This window comes from Quercus robur, chromosome 4, assembly GCF_932294415.1.
Source record: "Quercus robur chromosome 4, dhQueRobu3.1, whole genome shotgun sequence".
NCBI classification, from domain to species: domain Eukaryota; kingdom Viridiplantae; phylum Streptophyta; class Magnoliopsida; order Fagales; family Fagaceae; genus Quercus; species Quercus robur.
In genome coordinates, this window is record NC_065537.1 from 35,469,412 (window position 1) to 35,494,139 (window position 24,728).

General features: G+C 33.5%; 1 protein-coding gene and 1 non-coding gene across 4 annotated transcripts; one reads left to right on the forward strand and one right to left on the reverse strand.

The window, feature by feature from the left end:
* Positions 1-5,388: 5,388 nt before the first annotated feature.
* TRNAG-UCC (transfer RNA glycine (anticodon UCC)) lies at positions 5,389-5,460 on the reverse strand. The gene has a single exon. It is a non-coding gene; the product is annotated as a tRNA-Gly (tRNA).
* Positions 5,461-7,939: 2,479 nt separating this feature from the next.
* On the forward strand, positions 7,940-20,580 carry LOC126721216 (uncharacterized). Of its 3 annotated transcripts, none has more exons than XM_050424261.1 (14): positions 7,947-8,781; positions 8,966-9,052; positions 10,419-10,528; positions 11,116-11,166; positions 12,782-12,953; positions 13,832-14,149; positions 14,230-14,433; positions 15,611-16,090; positions 16,226-16,435; positions 17,594-17,842; positions 18,866-19,029; positions 19,156-19,308; positions 19,421-19,499; positions 19,932-20,580. In XM_050424261.1, the coding sequence occupies exons 1-14, from the start codon at positions 8,338-8,340 to the stop codon at positions 20,370-20,372; spliced, it is 3,162 nt and encodes a 1,053-aa protein (XP_050280218.1). In that variant the 5' UTR covers positions 7,947-8,337; the 3' UTR covers positions 20,373-20,580. The 3 variants fall into 3 exon arrangements, with proteins under 3 accessions (XP_050280220.1, XP_050280218.1, XP_050280219.1); XM_050424262.1 differs by having other exon boundaries at positions 7,950-8,781; positions 17,654-17,842; XM_050424263.1 differs by lacking the exon at positions 19,421-19,499 and having other exon boundaries at positions 7,940-8,781; positions 19,932-20,227.
* Positions 20,581-24,728: the final 4,148 nt, after the last annotated feature.

Below are 24,728 nucleotides of genomic sequence, written 5' to 3' on the forward strand. Positions count from 1 at the left end.
GATGATTATCTTATGTTTTTAGATACTTGCATAAACCATCAACAAAATGAAAAGTGGTCCATTTAATATCTCTCTGTTTCGTTCAGTTTAAAAGTTGGGGTGTTTGTGGTTAGATTTGACTCTGGTAAATACCGTGTGAATTAAAGCTCGGGTCAAATTTGAGTTACCTAAAATTGCACCAACCGAGTTTAGAAAATTTATCCAAAAGATATCCAATTTAAAGCATTTACATCAGTTTGACTAAATTTCTTTGTCTATTTTAGTATAACAACCTACTTTTTATATTTTATCCAACTAATTTTACAAAATGCTTACGTCAAAATATCTATTTTACACCTCATTTTAATTAAATAATTATTTTTATTATTATTTTTACCTATATTTCTTCTCACATTTTCTCTCTTCTCTCTTGACCATGACGCTCTCTCTCATCTCTCTTCTCTCCTGACCACCACAAAACCTCCATGGCTGGACCTCCATGGTCATGGCCGAAGCTCACATGACCACCACAAAAGCGTAACTCCATGGCTGGACCTTTGTCTCCTTCTTCAGCTATTGCTGCTGCTTCTTCATCTGTTGCTGCTCCTGCCATTGCTTCTTCTCCTTCTTCTTTGCAATTTTTCATATGGGTTTGTTCTTCTTCTTTGCAATTTGGATTTGATGATTAATATGGGTATGTTCTATTTCTTCTTTGCAATTTGGGTTTGTGATTCATATGGGTTTGATGAGTTTGAATCTAGATTTAGGATGGCTTTGACAAAAGAATAAAGTCAAGGTAGAGAATAGAGGAAGAAAGAGAAAATCTGATGGGAAAGGAGAGACAAAAAAATATTTAAAAAATAAAAAGCTACAATAAACTTGTATATTTACATGTTACTGTAACAGTTGTGTATATGAATAGTATAATAGACAGACTGATGTGGATAGTTTTTGAGCTAAAATGTGTAAAATTGATAACTTTTTTCTATTTTGTATTGATTGATGCAAGTGCTCTTAAGATGGTAGTTTCTCCACATTTTATTTGTTGCAGTCAATGTCTTAAAGACTAAAATATAAATAAATTGACAAAATCTATAGAAATCAGCAAACTTGATTTTAAATAAAAAAAATCTACACAAATTTAAGTAACTTTCTAACATATTTACACAACTTATATAAGAAAATATCAAAAATAGTAAAGCATACGCAAACAAAAAAGAATTAAGATATAATTAATCCTTCAATTATATAAAATAATTGTATAAACAAATAAATAATTTTGTAGTTTCACATTCAATCATATCAAAGTACATAAAAATCTGAATTTATATGATTTTTGATGAAGAATAAAAATGCACCATCGTCCAAGATGATCGTTTAATGAGGAAGACAGAAACTCGTCTAAGTGGTATTGTCTAAGTAAGGTCATCATCCACAATATCAAAAGCTCGACACTTAGTAATTTTTAGCCACTTTCATCAGGTTTATGGTTTATCACACAAATTCACTACTTCAAAACATGGGATTGAATTCCCCAAAATTCGCTCCCATTTACTCCATTAGGCCCACATATCTCCCATGAGAGTAGTGGAACCAAACAAGTAGACCCACTCAAGATCCCTTACTTAAATGCCAGACTTCACCAAATCAAAGGTACTAAAAGCCATTTGCTAACTCTTACACTTTTTGAGAGTTATGGAGATCTTGGGAGAATTTCTGACTTAACCATTAGAGGGTCTTTGGCCAGCACCACATCGGTGCACTCTGATAGTATTTTCTTTCTTCTTTAGGTCTTCAAAGCATACACAAAGTTCAGAGTATACAACCCATTGATATCATACTTCATTAGTTGGCACCGTCTATGGGAATTCATGTGAAAAGTCATTTTAATGTTCTTAAGACAAAAGGGGCTACATGGTCCAAACTCAATCAATAGCTACCAACCTAGAAAACCCCAAGGTAAGAGATGCGTCTAGCCCATAACCTGATCCAGTCCAAAAAGATCCTTAGCATAGGGATCCCATCCAAAGGCAGTGCAGTCGATGGCAATTGTAGTTGAAGAATTGACATGGCAAAATTGGGATTTAGCACAGCAAATCCATTGGCAAAGGAAACATCATCAAAACCATCACTAGAAGGGAAGCACTTGGACGAGTCTAGGGAAAAGAAGGTACATAGAGTAATGCCAACAGGGAGGACTTAGACTAGTCAAAGGCCCCAATGGCCAAGGGTGCACCACATTTAGAAGCGAAAGTAAATCAAATGATGACAACTATGTAAGAAATGATGGATGCCATGAAAGGGAAGATAAACTTGGACGACCTAGTCCATTGTATAGACTTCCCATTCACTGCATCAATCACTTCTCGTGCTTTACCTCTTAGATTCAGAATGCCTTATATGGACTCATATGATGGGTCTAGATCCTTGTGATCACATTGCCTTGTTCACAACTTTGATGCATCTCTAAGGGATACTTGATGAGATTATGTGTAGAGGTTTCTCGCCATGCTAAAGGGCTCAACGAGAATTTGGTTTATCAAGTTACCTACTAACAATATATCATACTTCCAAGAGTTGAGCAAGCCCTTTGTTAACAATTTCTTTGGAGGCTAAAGACACAAGCGTCCAACGTCTAGTTTGTTGCAGATAGAACAGGGAGACAACAAAAGTCTGTAGTCTTTCATCAACTGCTTCAATAAGGAGGCTTTGTTCGTAGACAAATCTGATAATAAAATGCTCCTAACCGCTTTCCCAAATGGAGTCTTCTTAGAGTCGTTCATCTTTCGTATGTTTGACAAAGACCCTTGGACGATGGCAAATTTGTTGCACTTAGCATAGAGCTTCATAAATGCGGAGGACACTATTATTGTAAAGAAAGTGAAAAAGAAGTTTGAGCGAATGGAATTAGGTTCTTGTCCATTCTATATTTTGCATCCAGACTACATGCCACATCTAGACTTAAGGCCTCGTCAGTAAAAGGCCAAAACGTCTAACAAGAAATTTAGCAAAAATGCAGGATTGTCCACATGACGATACTCAAGCTACACCCCCCCCCCCCCCCTGAATACTTCACTCAATTAAGTGTTCATGTAGATCAAGGACGATCCATCTTTAAGATGGCCAGAAAAGTTGAAGGGAGACCTTAGCAAGCGATCAAAGAATAAATATTATCAATTATATCATGACCATGGACATGAGATCGACGAGTGTTATGACTTAAAGCAACAGATTGAGGTCCTATTCAAGCAAGGGGAGTTAAAGAACTTTGTTGGAGAGGATCAAAGAGACAGAAGACAGCTGCTGAAGAGCAGAGCAAAAGAACCACTAAGACCTCCTCTTGGAGAGATAAGGATGATAGTAGGAGGAATGTCAATAAGAGGGTTGTCTAAATCAAAGAAGACTTATCTTTGTGCAGTGCAATTGTCCATCGAAGGTACCCAAGATGGATGAGCCAACAGTATCTCGCAAAAAGATTACATCATCCTCATGACGATGCTATAATCATCACTTTGACAATACCTGACTTCATCATAAAGAAAGTGTTAGTATACAATGGGAGTTTAGTGAACATTCTTTATTATCAAACCTTCAAATGGGGATTAACAAGGAACGACTTTGTCTAGCAAGTGCCCCCTGATAGGCTTTGGAGGAACAAAATTTTATCCCATGGGAACAATCTCCCTGCCCGTTGTTGTTGGGTCTTATCCATGACAAATCACAAAGGAAGTGAATTTCCTTGTTGTGGACTATTTGTCCTTTTACAATACCATCATAGGACAACCTACTTTGAATACATGGAGAGCAACAACGCCCACTTACCATCTAGCAGTCAAGTTTCCAACAGAGTATGGGATAGAAGAAGCTTAGGGAGATCAACTAACAGCTAGGGAGTGCTATCTGGCTATGTTAGAGATAGTTGAACGATTATCAACCATGAACGTTGAAGAAAGGAGGGCAACCTTTGAGTTGATAAAAGAATTAGAAGACGTCCCCCTGAACGAATCTAATTCGGAGAAGATCACACGTATTGGCTCAAGCTTAGACAAGAAGACTAAGCAAGACCTTGTCATCGACTAAGCTTTCACCAAGTCTTATAGCTCAGAGTCACATTTGTCTTTAATTAGGAAATCAAGAACTTCCATACACATAATGAATAAGTATGAGGATAGGGGGTCACCTTGCCTAATGTTCTGAGAAGGTTGGGACTCCTCTAAAGCTCCTCCATTAAAAAGCACAGCAACACTATATGAGGAAACACAACCCATGATCACATTCACAAGGTATTTTGGAATGTTGAACAATAACAATCAATAAGGCTCCATTTTAATCTGTCATACGCCTTTTTCAAGATCAATCTTAAGAGCCATGTACCCCACATTGCCTTTCTTAGAGCTTACGGTGTGTAGAAGTTCTTGGACAATGTCAAAATTTTCAATGCCTTTTCTACCTAGGACAAAGGTGGTTTGCATAGAAGCTATGAAATTTGACAAAAAAGGGCACAATCTTGCAACAATTTTCTTCATGATAACCTTATACATAGTGTTGCATAAATTGATTGGCTGAAAGCTGCAAAGACAATCTACTCCAGGGTGCTTTGGGATAAGCATAATAAGAGTTTTATTGATGAAGTGGGGAACTCTTCCACTCTAGAAAAACTCTTTGAACTATTTCTATTACCGAAGTTTCAACTAGCGGCCAGAAACAATGAAAGAACCTAGCATGAAGCCCATATGGACTAGGAGCTTTAAAGGGTTTCAAGGACTAAAGCACTTCCTTATTTTCTTGGGTTAAAATGGAGCGAGAGATATGAGATGATTTTCACAACAATTTCAAATTTGTCTATCATCTCACACATGAACCATTAAAATAGAATTAAATTGTAGATTGTGGTGTGTTCATGAATGAGTTAGTAGACAAATTAGGGATGTGAAATTTTGTTGTGATTTTAGTTTTATTGAAAATGAAATCATATTTCTTGGATTTTTGTCTATTTGGGTACACCTTATTTAGCTTTTTATTGAAAGTGTGTTAAAGTATACTTGTACTTTACAAAGTGAAAAAACGTAAGAAATCTCAAATGAAGTTTTAAAAAGCTATACATAAAAACAAAAAAGTAAAAAGCTGGCTTATTAGTCAATGCCAAAATCACACCTATTCTCATTTTTGTAGAAACCTAAAATTGCATTTGGATCAAGTGAAGGAGGGAAAGGAAAGTATAGAAAGAGAAAGACTGCAATTTCTACTATTGGATTGCTATGAAAGCAAAGAAAATAAGTAAAAAGGGAAGGGAAAAAAAAAAAAGAAAAATACTAGTCCCGTTTCTTGTTATAAATTGTGCAGAATTGGCGAGAAATTTTGTACTATAATGTGCAAACCTCACATTTGGCTTATGATGTTTGACAAAATTGCGTTTGCCGGGAGTCGAACCCGGGTCTATTGCTTGGAAGGCAATTATCCTAACCGTTGGACTACAAACGCTGAATTGTTATTCGACTGACCAATTTATAACTTCTAGTTAGCAATGAAGAGACTAAGGAATTCTCGACAATTGCAAGCTTTTAAAATAAGGTTTAAATTAATCTATGAACAAGCACTCCTAGATTGAAATAGTGGATACAAAACAACAGCTCAATCTGGGTTAAGGATTTGGACATAAATAATAAGTTGTTTATCCTATGATATTTATAGAGAAATCTGACTGGAATATAGGGGAAAAAAAGTTGTGTAAATATTTTATGTTAAATGGGGTTGGGAAAATTGTGGGAAAGTTGGAAATATTCAACTATTAAATATTAATAAAAATCTGGATCTGGGGAAGATGAGATTTGCAAAATTAGGGGCGGTTTGATAAGGTATTTTAAGTAATAATATTTAGTGTTTAAACAATATTATACATATTTTTGTACACTTTTTTCCTTACACATTTTCCAAAAATACAAATAACATCAATGGTACCAAACGGCGTAAACATCTCTAAACTCACAAGAGGAAAGTAGTACTGTAGAAGTCTTAAGCCAAAAAAAGTAAGCACCCGCAAAAGAAAATGGAGAAAGTGCCCATCTCTGTGCTTGACAGGTAATTATTGCAACTGCTCCAGTTGTCAAACTGTTATAATAGTTTATTTTTATTAATTGATTTCTTTTTTGTTCTTTTTTGAAAATATTTTTTTATGAGTTTGTTCATTTATGGTAAGACAGTATGCTTTTCCCTGCTTCTAAATTAAATAAAAGGAACAAAACTTTGTTGTTATCCAATTTAAAGCAGTTTTTACTGTATATTTAAAGATTAAAATCTTGTCATTTTTTATTTTTTTGGGTGTATAGTTAAAATTGAGTCTGCCAAGTGCCAACCTCATATTTATTCCATTTTTTAATTATAAAAAAAGTTATCAATTCCATAAAAACGAAGGATATCGCTAATATTTTTTATGTTTACTGAACATCATCTTTGGTTATCAAAAAAACAAAAAAAACAAAAAAATCATCTTTGTTACCCAAAAATACCATATGGTCTGGAACTATCTCTATCCAGAATCTTAGGGAAGAAGGAACCTAATAAAGCAGATAGAAGCAGCTAGAGAACCATACATTTATTCTCTATTTTTTTTAATTGTAAACTCTTTTTTTTTTTTTTTTTTGAGAAAGTAAAAATAGGGAATCATTGAATATTATTAGTACACGCATTTGAGTTTGTGATATTTATTGCAAAATGAATAGTAGTAAAGATATTGACATTGACATTTATTTGTACAAACTTATATAACTTTGTAAAAATCTATGTTAATGGTTATATAAAATTATAAAGGGTAAACTATATATTTAATCCCTAATTTTTACATTATATTTCAATTTAGTTCATAATTTTTTAATGGTGTGGAATTGGTCCCTAACATTTTAATATCGTGTCAATTTTGTTTTTGCTGTTATATCTTAGATGAAAATTACTTACATGACAAATGATCAAAATAAAATTTAAATTTATTGTCACATAAATGGAAACTAATTTTTTATTTTGGCTATTAAACATGTTATCAATTTTCATAAAAAAGATAATGGTAGAAACTAAATTGATATGATACTAAAAGGTTATGGACCAAAATGACATAATTGTAAGGTTAGGGATTAAATTGAAATATAGTATATAGGATAGAGACCAAATACTTACTTTATCCAATTATATATATACCACAATCACTCTATAATGATTTAAAACCACATTTTTTTTTCAAAGAAAAAAAAAAGAATTTGAATATAAAAACGCTCATTAAAAATAATAAGAACATAAGAATATGTCTATTTAAAAAAAAAAAGCATAAGAAGATGTCATCTAACTTAAAAGGTTATTGACAAATTATCATGCTAATGTATAGTATTGATTTTAAGCAATTTTTTTTTTTTTTTTTTTGAGAATACTAAATATTTTTAACACACATGGAGAGACGAAAAAAGTTTTTTAAAGAAACTTATAGTGAAGTATATCTAAAATGGCTTAACTCTTGGATATACAGTATAGACTTTCAACTTCTTTAGTTCACTTTTTATCAAATCAAGAAATCATATTTGGGAGTTGGACTAATAATTCTTTTACTCTTTATTTTATTTAAATTTTTTAATAATTTGACCGTTTATAAGGAGTAAGGACAGGGGATTGGCTCTTGTCATATTTTGTTTTTCTAAAGAACTAAATAATTAGAATTCATTTAAAAATATAAAATATAAGCCAATCAAAATTTCAGAATGCCAGTATCGATTGGCTATAAGTATAGATAAGTTAAAAACAGTGAATAGTGAAATTAATACTAAACAGATGGGATTAGGCTATCCTTGTGAGCAAACTTGTAATTTAAGACACCACACGCTACAAATAAGGTTCTATTAGATTTTAGATTGTCCCTTCCCGAATTTGTAGCTCTTTCAGTGTTTGCTTTTTCTACTACTTCTTTCTTTCTACTACTTCTATTCTAACAACACCACATTTGATTTCACAAAAAAAATGAAAAACCAGTTTCTCCAATCTTTTAAACAAGTCTCTGATCAGTAACTAAAAGTACTGTAAAAACCTCTGGTTGACAAAAAAAAAAAAAGTCTATGTCTATGACTATGACCAAATACACGTCATCATTATCATCCTTTATTATTGTGAACATGATGACCCCAATGAATCCTCCTCTTTCTCTGACCTTTCACCTCAAGCATGTTTATTAACATCTCAACACGAACCTCCCCCTCCTGTGTAATCTTTCTTTGTCTTCTTTTTGTTTTGCACTGAGAAGAAGAACACTATAAGAAGAGCTGATTTTGATGTGTTCTTGTCAATTTTGAAGCTGTGTTTTCCTTTATTTTGATGGGACTCTAAATGGGTTCTTTGGAAACTGGAATTCCATTGAAAAGAGACAACCTTTTCAGGTCTTTCTCTTCTGTTAGAACTGAGAGGCACCCATTTTCACAGAGACCCAGATCAAGGTTCTCAAGGTTCTTGCTTTTCAAGAAGCTAGATTACCTGCAATGGATTTGCACTGTGGCTGTGTTCCTCTTCTTTGTGGTGCTCTTCCAGATGTTTCTGCCTGGTTCTGTGGAAAAGTCTGGGAATTCTTCATTGCAAGATAATGTGGAAGTCAGTTCTGGGGATTTCAAGTTTTTGAAGGAGATGGGTGTGTTGGATTTTGGGGAGGATATTAGATTTGAGCCTTCAAAGCTTTTGGACAAATTTCAAAGAGAAGCTAGAGAGGCTATTCTCTATTCTCCTGCATTCAACAGGACAAAACAGCGTTTTTCCTACAGAAAACCCCAGCTTGCAATGGTCAGTATTCAATTATTGTCAGAACTATTTGTGGGTTCTTACATTTTTGTTTGTTTGTTTGCTCAATGGTATTGTGTGGTTTGATGTTTACTATTTCTATAGTGAGATTAATTACTTTGGAGGATCCTTTGCTTCTTTGGGGTGCGTGACTGTTTTTTTATTTTATTTCATTTTCTACTTGAAGGTTTTTGCAGATCTGTTGGTTGATTCACAAAAATTACTGATGGTGACAGTTGCAGCTGCTTTGCAGGAGATGGGCTATGAATTTCAGGTAGTTTCATTTGTATGTGTTCTTGTACTTTTACGTTTGGAGTATGGTTGTGAAGAGAGTAAACAATGTTTCTAGGACTATGGCATTTTTACTTGAGTGATGACTGCAACATCACTAGCTGGGTAGTGCAGAGGCATGGGATAGATTTTAACCAAGTGTTACAAATGGCATTTAGGCTTGAATCCTAATTCTCAAATTATCACTTGATTCTTGCTTAGGCGACTGTAATCCACTCATAGTGTTCTGATATTGTGCTTGATATTCTGGTTCTTAGTCATTGGCAATTGTAGGAATTAGAAGTGAATTGGACCATTTTTTTTTGATAAGTAAATTAGACCTATGTTATTGCTGTTAACCTTGGACCTATCAAATTCAATAATGGTTACTCACTTTTATGCTAGGGAAATCAAGGTTTTTTTTCTTTTTGTTCATTTTCTCTTGATGGAAAATGAGATTAGAAGGGGGATATAGCAATTTTACTTGAATTGAATAGCAAAATTAACTTACTGGAATATTTGCAGCCATCTTATTAAATGCTTTTCCTGCTACCTCTTCATTAAAATTTAAAATCAAACCATCTTAATGGTCTACTGGAATCACTGTCAAAATTTATAGAGAATTTATTGCAAGTTTCAAATTATTTTGTAGTTGGTCTCTTGTCTTTGTCTTTCTCTAACTCTTAATGTTCTACACATCCTTACCTGTGAAACTTATGTATGTCGTGATAGAAAATTTTGCCATAAAATTTTCAGGACATACAGAATGGTATAAAAGCTCTAGCACATGGTAGGGTTTGAAGGAAATGACCGTGAAGAGATGGAGTGATGAAAATCAATAATTTGACCTCAATTTGAATTTGATGGAAATATGATTGAATCAAATGACTGCCAGGCTATGAAAATTTGAAAGATTGGCCTAATTTGGGACAGTAATTGTGAGCATGAGGACTAGATATATGTTTCTGGGATCTTTAAATATTGATTTATTTACCTGTTGTAAGTATTTAACACATGAGATTCAGATTTTATACCCCAACTTCCTCACTTCTGTGAAAATATAAAAGAAATTCAAATTGGCAGTAGTCATTTAGTGGTTCTAACTTGTAACTCATTCCATGTTGTATACTCTTATAGAATTTCCTTTTTGTCCAAAGAATTATATGCCCTTAGCATTGGAGGCAAATGACTATAAGATGTTTCTTTGGTTGTTGACTTGTCATGAGAGACTTGCCCATCTCAGGTCTTGGAAAAGTTGTATGGTGACTAAAAGCATTTACCTTGAGTTCACTGTGAACCATAAAATTATAAATGGAAATTTTATAACTTTTATATCAGATGATGACGTCAGATTTCTATTAATTTTGCAGGTTTATTCGCTTGAAGATGGTCCTGTGCATGATGTTTGGAGAACAATAGGAATTCCAGTCACCATTATTCAAGCATTTGATAAGACAGGGATTGTTGTTGATTGGTTAAAGTACGTGTCTCATACTACTTTTCCAATGTACCTTGAACTTAAGGAAAAAATAATTTATCTAGGGGATTTTGTTTAGATTGAAGCAAAATTAAGAATTATTTTGCTCTGGTTCCCAGAAAGAGCAGTCAGTTCATTTAATAAAAATAATTTATAACAAAAAAGAAAAAGAAAAAAGAAGGAAAACTAGCACTCTGTTCTAACTTAATCTTACCAAGGAATGTTGAAATGATATTAAAGTTGTTTCAATACATTTGGCATTTGATGGGCTGTGTTCAGTGTCTTGTGAAAAAAATCTGTGTTAACATCATGATTTGATTTTTCTGAATTGGTGATCAATTAATTACGAATAGATTTTTTGGTCTTTTGTCATGATTCTCATGCAAATGAAATTGATGTTATCCATTATCATTTAGTTTTGTGTAATATTAAATTAAATGCTTATTGAAATTTGATCAAGGTGACTATGCAATTATTACTAAATATATAAAATGTAATTTTTGAGTTGTTGGTCAGAGCATATGAATGTGGTTCAGTTTATTGGATCTGGTAACTTTTGGACATATAACAAGAATGTATGTATTTTGCAGCTATGATGGCATACTTGTGAACTCTTTTGAAGCCAGAGGTGTCTTTTCATGGTAAGATTAGTTATTTTATGATTTTATCTATGTTTTTGAAACAATAAACTTCAAGTTATTGTGGTCACATGAACTCTCTGCACTCTCTCTTCTAAAATTTCTTCAGTATAGAAACTGGTTTGGAAAACTATTAGAGCTGATGATACTGTATCACTATAATAGCATCAGATTTTTTAAAACATAAAGGAACAAAGAGAGAAGTACACATAGATGATTGGAAACAACTTCCAATAGTTTTTTTAATAAAAACATTTATCATTTGAGTGTTCAATAATTACAATTATACTTATCGACGATAAAAAAAAAAAAATACAAATATACTTATGCCTTCTTTTAAATATTGATTTAAAAGTTGGGCAGGAACTGGGAAGTTGTCTATCTAGCACATTGTTGTGGTCTTGGTAATGAGGTATAGTGATGTGGGATGCACAAGGAGAATTTTATTATAATTTATTAATATTTGTTTTTGAACATCAAGTGTATTTTTATTTTAGGCCCTAGTATTTAATTAGGTTAATTTGTTTTTTTAATTGAAAGTGAAGTGTATTTCTGTCATTCAATAAGTAGGGTTTCCTATGCCTTAGGTTTAGTTTTTCCTATATAAGTTAGTTATAAAAAAAAGTTTTTCCAATATAAGCAAACTATTGTACTCAATTTTAGATATGATTTTTTGGATGAATTAAAAGTTTCCTTTTGGTTGTGGTCTAGTGCTGACTCCAACCAACCCTAAGTGCTGACTCTTAGTGGTTTTCCTCGCTTGTTGCCAACTCCAAGCAAGCCAAGGTGTTGACTCCTGGGTTCCTATCTTTTATTTTCCTATTGTTTAATTTTGTTCTACTTGTCTTGCGTCAAATAGACTATAATGATTTGGTAGATATCTGTGATGGACCAGAGGCTTTGACATAGACCAGAATTGACCTTATATTATGTAGCTTAAGGTCTCTTGGTTGTCTGCACAAGTGTGGATGACAACAGATGGCTTGACAATGTGGTGCCAAGGGGGACCCATGTGGGCTGAGGCCTGAGGTAATTTTTATTTAGGAGTCTTGAAAAACATTGTTTGAGATTTTGGGCATGGAAGATTATGCTGTGTGCGTAGTCAATAATGTGTGTCATTTTATCTTGTATATGTGCATTGTTGGTTCAGACACAGAATCATCTCTGGCACTAATGTTGCCAGTGTAAAAATTTCTTCCACTCTTTTATTGGGAGAACAAAATCTTGGTTATATAGTTTTCTTGAGGAGACAAGCATAGCAAGAACGTGATTGCTTGAGATAGTGAGCTCTCAACTATCCTTTTGCATTATTAATAATGAGAACTTCTTCACCGATAAAAATAAAAATGAGAGAGCTTCTTCATTAGATTGTTACGAATTAAGTGTGGAAGCTTCTGTTATCATAGAAGGTTAATAAGGAAAACTCACTGACTCTTTTGCTAGTTAATGTAATCACTCTGATTTTGTTCCATTTTAGTTTCATTTGTTTCTTATTTGTGTGATTTAATTTTCCTTAGTTTTATTGAAATATTTCTAAGTATGTTGCCAATGATGCTTAAGATTTCTTCTCATCAGCATTGTGCTTATCCAATTAATAGAATGATTTTACTTGTTACAGTTTTGTGCAGGAACCTTTCAAGTCATTACCTCTGATATGGACCATCCATGAAAGATCGCTTGCTACTCGTTCAAGAAAATATATTTCAAGTGGTCATATCGATCTTTTAAATGATTGGAAAAGAATCTTCAACCGCTCTAGTGTTGTTGTCTTTCCAAACTATATCCTTCCGGTAATATTTAACAGGAAATTCTTGTAGACGCTCATTCTTGTTGATAATCTGTTTACATTTAGTACACATGGAATGGGTGATTTCCAGTATCCAGTGATAAAACTCCTTTGGGTTGCGTTTGGATTTTATGATTTAAAATCAAGGGATTTGAAAAATAATTGTTAATATAAATTGCTTGATATAAATTTAACACCTTATTATGATGTGAGTTTTAGAGATTTGTTCAAACAAAAACACTTGTAATATTATGGATTTGAAATGACCTCTAACACTTAGTCGTATCAAATCCATGTATTAATAAATCTAAACCTCAATAAATTTAATCAATAGGATTTTATTTTATTTTATTTGTTTATTTCATTTCATACTCCATTCATGTTATTTAAACTAAAGAATGAAATCTAAATCCTCTTTAAATTCCTTGATCAAAATGATCCATATGTTTCAAATCCATATATTAATAAATCTAAACCTCCTCCATAAATTTTTTAATCAATAGGATTTTTATTTTTATTTTTTCATACCCCATTCAACCTATTTAAACCAAAGAAAGAAATCTACATCCTCTTTAAACTCCTTGTTTCACACCATTCTTGGTTTTTCAATTTCCTATCTTTTTTAATTAGGATAGAGTAAATGACTCATGAGATCTAAGTGTGCAGACTGGAAACCATATGCCAATAAAACTCATGTGACATTGAGAAAGCATCCTAGTTTATAAATAAAGTGAGCCGATGATAACTTGTTCATTGTCTAATTAACAAAGCATTGAAATTGGTTCTGAAATTAGCACTCTTTTTTTGGATAAGTGAGTTTTTGCCCCAATAAAAGTTGGCACTTATTTCTAGTAGTCTTATATCATTCTGGTCTTTCAACAGATGATTTACTCCACATTTGATGTTGGAAACTTTTTTGTTATTCCGGGTACTCCTGCTGAAGCATGGGAAGCAGACACTGTAATGGCCTTACACAAAGATAATCCGCGTGTCAAGATGGGTTATGAGCTTGAAGATGCTGTTATAGCCATTGTGGGAAGCCAATTTATGTATAGGGGTTTGTGGTTGGAGCATGCCATCATTTTACAGGCTTTATTACCAGTTCTTTCAGACTTCCCTTTAGATAATAATTCCAATTCTAATCTCAAAATTGTGGTTCTAAGTGGGGATTCAACAAGTAACTATGGCGTGGTATTTGAGGTAAATATCTGCTAAAGTGTGGTTCTAATATTTTTGGATAGATTTAGTCATCATCTTATTGGCTATCTTGTTGTCGGTAGGAAATTGCTATTAACTTGACATATCCAAGCGGCATTGTAAAGCACAAAGCTATTGATGTGGATGCAGACAATATTTTAAGCACGGCTGATCTTGTGATATATGGATCCTTCCTTGAAGAGCAATCTTTTCCGGAAGTTTTAATGAAAGCCATGTGCTTCGAGAAGCCAATCATTGCCCCAGACCTCTCCATGATAAGGAAATATGTATGTTTCTAAATGCTGTTCTCATCTCTTCACACACCAACTCTGATCAACACACACATATATGTTCCAAAGCAACTAAATGTATACAGTAAATAACAGAAGTTTCATGGGAGGATAATGCATTCATAATCTCAATTCAGCTCTGTAAATACGTGTCCCCAATACTTTAGGTTGTTGTCTTTAAAATTATTATTTTCCCGTCTACCAAAGACTTGAACCTGGTTCTTTTCTGTCTTCTTGTTCCTTGTTAGGCCTTTGACTTAAAGGACACTTGTATTTACCAGCGTGGTAGCTCCTGATTTGTTCATTTCTTATGTTATTTTTATTTTTTTCCCCTGCCTCTCATCTACCAACATCCTCATTTGAGGTCTAGTGATTTCATGAACAAATATTCTTTTAAATGCCCGTGGCTGGCCTTACAGTATTTGAAACTTTATTCCCTATATTATGAAGAGTACTATAAGAATTGTTTGTTTAAATAATTAAATTTACCATATCTCAATAGTTTAAGCATTTGGGACAATCGATAATTTAACATGGTATTAGAGTGAGGGATCCTAAGTTCTATCATTGCCTCCATTCTACTTCCCATTTAAATTCCCATGCAGGCCAAACATGAGGGGAAGTGTTAGAATTGTATGGTTGAATAATTAAATTTACCTTATCTCAATAGTTTAAGCTTTTGGGACAATCGGTAATTTAACAGTATTGATAGTCCATTTTTTTAACACAAAATTAAATTTTGTTCCTTTAGCATTCTTCTAACTAGTTGGCTTGGAGACCCTTGTGGAAAGGTTTTGTTACATATTAAGTTTATTTTAGTATGAAAAATCACCCAGAGGCTTCCCAAAAAAAAAAAAAAGAAAAAAAAAGAAAAAGTCACCTTGAGTTGTTTATCTTAAATTCATGTAGCTAAGCCTATCTACCAGCCATTGAATTTTTGAAATAAGGACCTATCAAAAAAAAAAAAGAATTTTTGACGTAAGGAATCTCAAGGCAGGACCTAATTAACTGTGGGTATTCATTTCTAATATGTTGCCATGCTAGACAGCTAGAGTAATTGCTTATAAGGCATCTTAAACATCATGCTTTCCAATAGTTTTCTCATTTTGAATAATCAGTTTGTTTCAACTGTTTTTCTAATCAAACTACTAACTGCATTGGCAATAACAACTAGGTTGATGACAGGGTGAATGGCTATCTTTTCCCTAAGGAGAATCCTAAGTTTTTGACACAAGTTATAAGGCAAGTGTTCTCAAATGGAAAAGTATCATCGCTAGCTCGCAATATTGCCTCTATAGGAAGAAGTACTGCAAGAAACCTGATGGTTTCGGAAACTGTTGAGGGATATGCATCACTCCTTGTAAATGTTCTCAAGCTCCCATCAGAAGTTGCTCCTCCTAAGGATGTTGCAGAAATGCCTCTCAAATTTAAGGAAAAATGGCAATGGCATTTATTTGAAGCACTATCAAATTCAACATATATTAACTGCACTTTGAGAAGTTACACATTTTTAGACAAGTTTGAGCAGCAGTGGAACAATGCTCCAAAAGATAGACCACTTAGTGCTGATGATGGACCTTTTTTATATAGCATATGGGAGGAAGAGAAAAACATTGAGATTGCTAATGCCAGAAAAAGAAAAGAGGAAGAAGAGGTAAGTGATGTCCTGTGAAATTATGTATTTTTTGTGTAATATTGGTAAATAATTTTGATGACCTTTATCCAATTTTGTGTGTGTGTGTGTGTGTGTGTGTGTTTGAAAACTCATATTATTTGGTATTTGATGAAGTTGAAGGATAGATCTGATCAGTCTCATGGAACCTGGGAGGAAGTATATCGAAGTGCCAAGAAGGCTGATAGATCTAAGCAGGATTTGCATGAAAGGGATGAGGGGGAGCTTGAAAGGACTGGTCAACCACTGAGCATTTATGAACCATACTTTGGGGAGGGTACCTGGCCTTTCCTACACCTTTCTTCTCTTTATCGCGGGATTGGGCTGGTGAGTTACCAAGCATCTTTCACTTTTTTCCTTACAACAGACATAGTTGGAGACTTGTAGGTTCATACATTTATATTAATATGGAATTACAAATGAATTTTTTTCCAACAAAAAATGTCAACCTTAAGCTGCGTTTGTTTCACCTGAGATTGATTTCTGGAAAATATTTTCAGTATTTGCGGATGTTTGGGGTTTTGGAAAATATGGGTTGTTTTGGCGTAAAACGTTTTTTGCCCTTATTTCAGTCATAAAATTTTACACGCCAAGAGTCCTTCACATTTGAGCAGCAGAACCACTCCACCCAGCCACACCCACCACTAGATCCAGCCGACCTCCGTGACCCACCCAACCCCATCCCTAGATTTCGCTCCTCATCCTCATTGCCGCTCTGCCTCATCCTCGTAACTGCCACCTCGTCCCGTCACCCCTCTATGTTGCTGTCATTCACCCAGGGGATGCCAGTTTGGTGTTCTGTCTACCTGCATTTTTGCTTGTGAATTTTTGTTGGTTTTGGTTGTAAATTTTAATTTCTGAATTTGTTTATTATGTGATGCCTGTTTGGGAGCTGAGAAATTGTGGGAAAGTAGTAGAAAATCTGTTTTTTGGAGCATTTTTAGGAATGCAAACAAACACTCTTAAAATATTCTTCGAAGAATTTTTAGGAACACAACCAAACACTTGAAAATATTTTATTTTCTGGAAAATTTTTTCACTTGAAAATATTTTATGGTTGAAAAATATTTCCAGGTGAAACAAATGCAGCCTTCGAAATGGTATGCCAGAAAAATTGTAGTCATTCATCTATATGCAATTTGGCATTGGTTTTTATTTTTTATTTTTTTTGGTAATAGTCTCATTTCGTGTCAATATTATAGATACCTTGTTCAGCAATATAAGATTCAGAGTTCAATAGTGTGCTTTCTCTTGAGCATGGGGGTTGGTAGGTTCAATAGTTGCTCTTCTTCTTTTATATTCTTTTGCAATTCTTTCCAGACAACCATTTGTAGTATGCAAATTTGCTTTCTAGATGTGTTCCTTGGGGATGTGTGTGTGTGTGTGTGTGTATGGGTTTTTTTTTCCTGGCCACCTTTGCACTCTACTTGAGCAGGCCTTAATACTTATCTAATAGTTATTGTACTTGTTTCTCTTGAGTTGAAGTTGGATGAGATGAGCTATTACATTCAATCTCATATGTATACATGGACTGGGTACTTGCAGTCCACTAAAGGCCGAAGACCTGGGGCAGAAGATATTGATGCATCTGCTCGTCTTCCACTTCTTGATAACCCTTACTATCGAGATATACTTGGTGAATATGGAGCCTTTTTTGCAATTGCAAATCAGATCGACCGTGTTCATAAGAATGCTTGGATTGGGTTTCAGTCTTGGAGAGCAACAGCGCGGAAGGTTTGTCAATGCTCTTTATATTGCTTTATCCCTATTGTTGTTTACATGGATCTGCTCTAGAGTACCTTTTTCTTTTTTAAGTCTTTACTCTCTCAAGTGAAAAAACACTTGATTTCAACATATTTTTAAACATCTAACTAGCGGCCAATTTTTTGCATTTTCTATGACCCATCAATCTTGTAAGTTAAAACAGTGGGCTGTGTCATGTGATGATAATATAAGGCATGTCAGAAAATGACTGGTCTATCTTAACTGTTCTTGTCATTATTGAACTTCCAGGTCTTACAAGGATGGCAACATGGATCACCTGACTGCAATCATTGTATTATGTGATTCTTAAAATGTCATATGATAGTACATGAAACTCCTTTTTGTTTTTGATGGGATGGTGGAATATGTGGCCAACCTTAACTAATTTGTTGAGGATTAGTAGCCGACTCCAAAATTTTTGAAACTAATGCTTTGTAGTTGCTGTTAGTGGTGGTGGTGCAATATGCGTCCCTAGTGTTTGTTACTTGAATTTTGTGATCATTCATGCCTCTTATAATTACCTTTATAATTATTAAATTTTTAGCTGTGATCAATTTTTGAAACATACAAGAAAAAGTGAATACAATTAAATTGTTAAAGAAATAAATTACAGCACATTTGTTACTCCAAGGGGTAGCACAATTGGCTAGGGACCATGCTTCATGAAGCGGAGGTCATTAGTTTGAACTTAGGGCCCATTTGGATTGAGGGGGAAGGGAGGAGAGTGGAGGGGAGTAGAGTAGAGTTAGCTTAAAATAGACTAATTTTGGGCCAATTATACTCTACTCTCCCTCCCTCTCCCTCAATCCAAATGAACCATTAATAAAATAAAAAACACCACCTATGTTGAACCTCCAACCTTTTGGGGTTGGATGTGTGCGCGTGCACACAGGTTAGTGAAGCAAAGCAATGAAGTAACTTTTTTGTTTTAAATTTTTTTTCGATGTGTGCCTTTAGATCCAGTTTTATATCTAATGTGGAGGGCTTAAACAGGCATCTTTATCTAGAATTGCTGAAAATGCATTGTTAGATGCTATTGAAACTCAAAGGCATGGGGACACGCTCTACTTTTGGGTGCGGTTGGATTTGGATCCACGAAACTCTTTGCAGCTGGATTTTTGGTCATTCTGTGATGCTATAAATGCTGGAAATTGCAAGTAAGACCAGCAAAAAAAATGTGACATGAAATTTTTAATTGTATGAATAATTCTGTATATATCCATTCTCTCTCTCTGTGTGGTTTAAAATTTTAATCTGATTTTCTTCATCATTGATGATTGAAGGTTCGCTTTTGCTGAGGCTCTTAAGAGGATGTATGGCATAAAGCACGATTTGGATTCTTTACCACCCATGCCTGTTGATGGCGGCACATGGTCTGTCATGCAGAGTTGGGCTTTGCCAACTAGGTCCTTCCTAGAGTTTGTGATGTTTTCTAGGTAGGATAATGAACAACTTGGTTTCTCTAGCACTACTTGCTTATTTCATGTAATGAGAAAGTTATGTACTAGTTGTTCACTTTTTAACCTGTTGATATGATCCCATGTGCAGAATGTTTGTAGATGCATTGGATGCACATATGTATGACGAGCACCATTCAAGTGGACAATGTTATTTGAGTTTTTCCAAAGTACTTCTCTACTTATTTAATTTTCTATTCTTACATAGGGTCTGTTTGGGATTTGCTTATTTTGCTGAAATTAAAATTTTTTTGCTAAAAATACTGTAGATAAAAGTAAAAATTAGTTAAAATAGTACAGTGAGACCCATGAATAGTACCAAAAAGTGCAGTGGGGCCATGAATAGTAACAAAAATAAACTGGCAAAATTAATCATGCCAAATGAACACATAATTTGCTTTTTTCTTGAGTTCTGGATGTCCTGCTTGATTGGCCCTAAAGATATATTACAAAAGAAAATGAATGAAAAAGAAAATTACTATATGCTTTGGCATAAACTATTTGTGTGGATGGATTTTCTTAAATTTTAATTTTGCAAATTATAAGGTAGGTGGGATATTGGTCTATTTTGTGGTAATTGAATTATCGTTTACAATTTGCAGGATAAGCAGTGCTATTCACGGCTTCTTGAGCTACTTATAAATGTTTGGGCATACCACAGTGCAAGGCGGATGGTGTATGTGAACCCCGACACAGGAGTAATGCAGGAACACCATAAATTCAAGAGCCGGAGAGGTCAAATGTGGATTAGATGGTTCTCATATGCGACACTAAAGAGCATGGATGAGGATTTGGCGGAGGAGGCTGATTCTGAGCATCCTACTAGACGGTGGTTGTGGCCATCAACTGGTGAGATCTTCTGGCAAGGTGTATATGAGCGAGAAAGGAAATTACGGCATCGGCAAAAGGAAGATAGGAAGCAAAGAAGTAAAGACAAAATTGATAGGATTAGGAAGCGCACTCACCAAAAAGTAATAGGGAAGTATGTGAAGCCTCCACCTGAGATGAAAAATTCAAACACGAGTACTGCAGAGTTAAATTAATGTCATGGGTTTGAGCTTCATTTAGAGTAGTGTAATTTGCAAATTCTTTTATTATTATTATTATTTTTTTTAGTTTTTGTAATTTTTGCTTGGAAGGATGCATCAATTTGTGATTTTCATGTGAGGGTTTTGTATGTAAAACTGCATCCTTCTGGTCATTGATCTTGTTTAGTGGCTGAAATGTATAATAGTTTACTATTTTTTTTTTTGTAACTTTTTCTTATCCCAATTTTATAAGAGGATAAATTCTTTGGAAAAGAAACTAAAGGGATGGAGAGGTGTAGATGAATGATTAGTTACTTTGTCAGAAATTTTATATGGGAAATGAAAAACATGGAAAAAAAAAACAGGTCTAGGTGGGAAAAATTTACAAAATATTATATTTTTAAATATAAAAAAAAAAAAAAAGATAAAATATCACTTTTGTCCTTTAACTATTATAAAAGTTCGTTTTTCACCTCTAAACTTTCAAAAGTTCCATTTTTATTTTTAGACTTTGCAAAAAGTTTTGATTTTAGTACCTTGGCGTGTTTCTGTTAGTTATTTGTCTTATTTGTCTTGACGGAGTGTTGATTTTGGAATTTGGACTGATTTATTTTATTTAAAAAAATATGGACACATGGCAAAGACTTATTGGCTCATGTGAGAACACTAAAAAAAAAAAAAAAAAAAAAAAAAAGGCCAAAATCACCTTTCACTCCCTGGAAGTGGAACTTCAATCCTTCCATCCGTAAAACCCCCACAGCAACAGCCCAATTGGCGACCAAAATCAGCAAAATAGTTTCAATGTCCTAGACACGTTTAATAGGTAAAATTTGTTTATTTTTTTGCCTTATAGCTTTTTTGAATGTATATAATTAGTATATATACCATTTCTATGGCTAGATATAGGCTTATTGGGGTTGTTGTGCTACTGTGAAGAATCCATCAGACATTGTTCTTGAAGACTCCATTAGATGTTGTATATAAACCAATTTAGTAGTCCCTAGTGTCTATTGTTGAAGACTCCATCACACATCGATGAACCACGTGTTGTATTTGAATGGCTTTAATAAATTTGGTTGGCTTGCCGCACATGATTAGCACTTAGCACTATGTAACTTCGACAGCGGCAAAAACTAACAACGATTAGGGACGCTGGTTTGAGGTTTTCAGTGAGTGAGGGTGGTGGGTTTTCATGGTTTAAAGATTTTGGGTTAACGCCGGCATGCTTGAGACTTGGAGTTTTGATGGGGTGGTTTTGGCCTTTTAAAAAAAATGTTCCCACGTGAGCCAATAAGTCTTTGGCATATGTCCATATTTTTTAAATAAAATAAATTAGTCCAAATCGGATACCACATCAGCATTCTATAAAGACACGTAAGACAAAAACTAATGAAAATAGATGGAGGGAAGAAAGTCAGAGCATTTTGCAAAGTTTAGGGATGAAAATAAAACTTCTAAAAGTTTAGGGATGAAAAAAAAAAAAACTTTTGTAATAATTTAGGGACAAAAATGATATTTTACCCACAATAAATTGACATTGTTTTAAAGTTACTAGGAATAAAACCATTTCATTTATTTTAAAAATTTGTGTTATATAAATACAATTTCTGAAATCTTTTAAAAATAAGATCGTGTTTTAATTTTTAAAATAATTTTAAGGCTAGATTCCCAAATAATTTTAAAATAATGTTAATTGAAATAATTATTATGGAAAAATTTCCAATCTAAGTGATGTAATACTTTCTTCTCAAAAAAAAAAAAGAAAAAAGAAAAAAAAAAAGGTGAGGTAATACCGGGAAAGTGCAGCCTCTTTTATTTATTTATTTATAATAAAATAAAATAAATTACTCTTCAACAACCAGTTTTGTTAGTTTTTAATTTTTATTTTTTTATATATTTTTAAATGAATAATATTATTCTCTATATCATATAATATACTATATAATAAAAGTCAGCCTAGAAGCTGTGATTATACCAAATAGCTTCAACAAATTGCATAAATTTTTTTAGATTTTTAAAAATTTAGATATATATATTTTTTGTTCTTATCTTCTTCTCCTATAATTTCTAAGTTGATAACAATATTAATTTAATTACAATCCAAATTCTCCATCCAATCATTTTCTCATTATAGTTTATAAGTTGATAAATAATATCAATTTGAGTACAACTTAAAATCTTCAACTAATCCTTTTTTTTTTTTTTGTTCTAAATTATATTACTAAACGAATTTAAAAAAAAAAAAAAAAAAAAAAAAAAAAAACAGCAACTACTTTCAGTGATTAAATAAAACACTAAAATTTTTGGATTTCCTCTTCACACAATGTGACTTAAAAAAAAAAAAAAAAAAAAATTCTTTTGATTTCCTGTTCACATGCCACTTCAATCCAAATTCTTCATTTAATCCTTTTCTTATTATAATTCATAAGTTGATAAATAATATCAATTTGATTGCAATCCAAAATCTTCAACTAATCTTTTTTTTTTTTTTTTTTATCTAAATTATATTACTACATGTACCCAAAAAAAAAAAAAAAAGCAACTACTTTTAGTGTTTAAATAAAAGACTAAAGTCTTTAGATTTCCTACCTCAACATTGGGCCTTCTAGGTACATGGTCAACCTAAATTTCATCAAACTTGGCGAATTGAGTCTAGGGCTCTTTTTGTGCATGGCTGCTGCTTTGCTTCTATTACCTGATACTCAACAATGACTTGTTTCACTACTAGTTGAGAATCACTCTTATTAACGTTAATGTTAGGATATATGTGTTTCACATGTTAGAAACATGTCACTATTTTATGTAATTGACTAATCTTTTGACAAAACGCACTTTACCTGTAATTGGGTAGATCTAGGATGTGTTTAATATTTCAAGTTCAAGTGTTAAAACTATGCAAGTCTGTCCAAGAATCAAGTGTCAAAAGTGCTGTTCATTAAAACTCAACAGCTAGCATCTATCGAGACTTAGAGCTGTCTGAATCTCGTGGCTCGACAGTAGTTCGACAAATAAGGTATCTGTCGAGGTTTATGAAACTCAGATTTTCGAGTTTGTTTTTCATCCAATCCGTAATTATATGTTTGAGATTTCTTTTCTCATAACCCTAGACATATATAAGGATTATTTTTAAGGACCGTCAAAGGTGACACAAGTTACACAAGTGTTAAGCAAAGTTTTGTTTAAGAAAATTGTGACCAGAAATAGAATTTGCCCTAGTTCATCTTTCTTGTGAAGAAGCTGTTGTGTTTGTACACCGTAGGGTTTTGTGACCAATGAGCTTCTTGATCTTCATCGTATGATGAACTGAAGAACTTTGTAGCCAATAACCTTCTCTAGTTGGTGATTGAAGTCGCATACTGGGATCCGCATAATTGGTTAGTCACGTACTGGGAGCCATGCATTGAAAAGGAGAGATTGTCACTATAGAACAAGTTCAATTGGGTATTGGGGTAAGGGTTCAACTGTAGGTTGGTATAAGGTACTGGGATTCCTTTACTTGTAACCGTTTGTTTTGATAATAGTGGATTCTTGGGAGTAGTGACCTTAAAATCACCCGGTGGGGTTTTTGCCGTATAGGTTTTCCCAATTTATAAACAAATCACTGTGTTAATTTATTTTCCGATGCATACTTAGTTTAATTGGTGATTTGTTTGTGCTACCACACGCTTTGCATGTTAATTTGATTAATTAATAAACTTGACTAATTAATCAATTAATTCATCACAAGGGGTCAATAAGTTTTTAGCCTATCAAGTGCTATCAGAGTAGGCACACTCTGATTAGGGTTAATCTTTGCTGTGTGATCCATTGACCCCTGTTGTCATGGCTGAAACTATCTTTAAGAGATTTTTGTTTTCAAATACATCTTGTTTTTCTAATCTCTACTTGTTTGAGTGTATTAGAAAATGCAAGTTTAAAAGTTATTTGAATGCTATTATGATGACTATTGGAAAAGATCTCAAGTTGACAAAGAAGAAACTAGACTATCTTAGAATGAAGATGTGCAAAGGAGTTTGTCTAAGAAGAGTGAAGGTTAAATGTTTACTTCATAAAAGGCAGATGAGAGAAAACACCATTCCCACTGATCTGTCATCTAAGCACGAAGTGTGCTTCATGATGAAGTTTGCATTTAAAGTTATGGACAGCGGTTGCTCAAGACACATGACTGAAGACCAATCTCTCTTGAAGGTTTTCGAGTCATAGAAAGGTGGCAATGTCACCTTTGGTGATGGGAGCAAATCATAGATTAAAGGAAAGGGAATCATCTCTCTACCTGAACTGTCGGACATTGCAAATGTTCTATATGTAGAAGGTCTAAGAGTGGACCTGTTGAGCATAAGTCAGATATGTGATCAAGATTTCATGGTACTA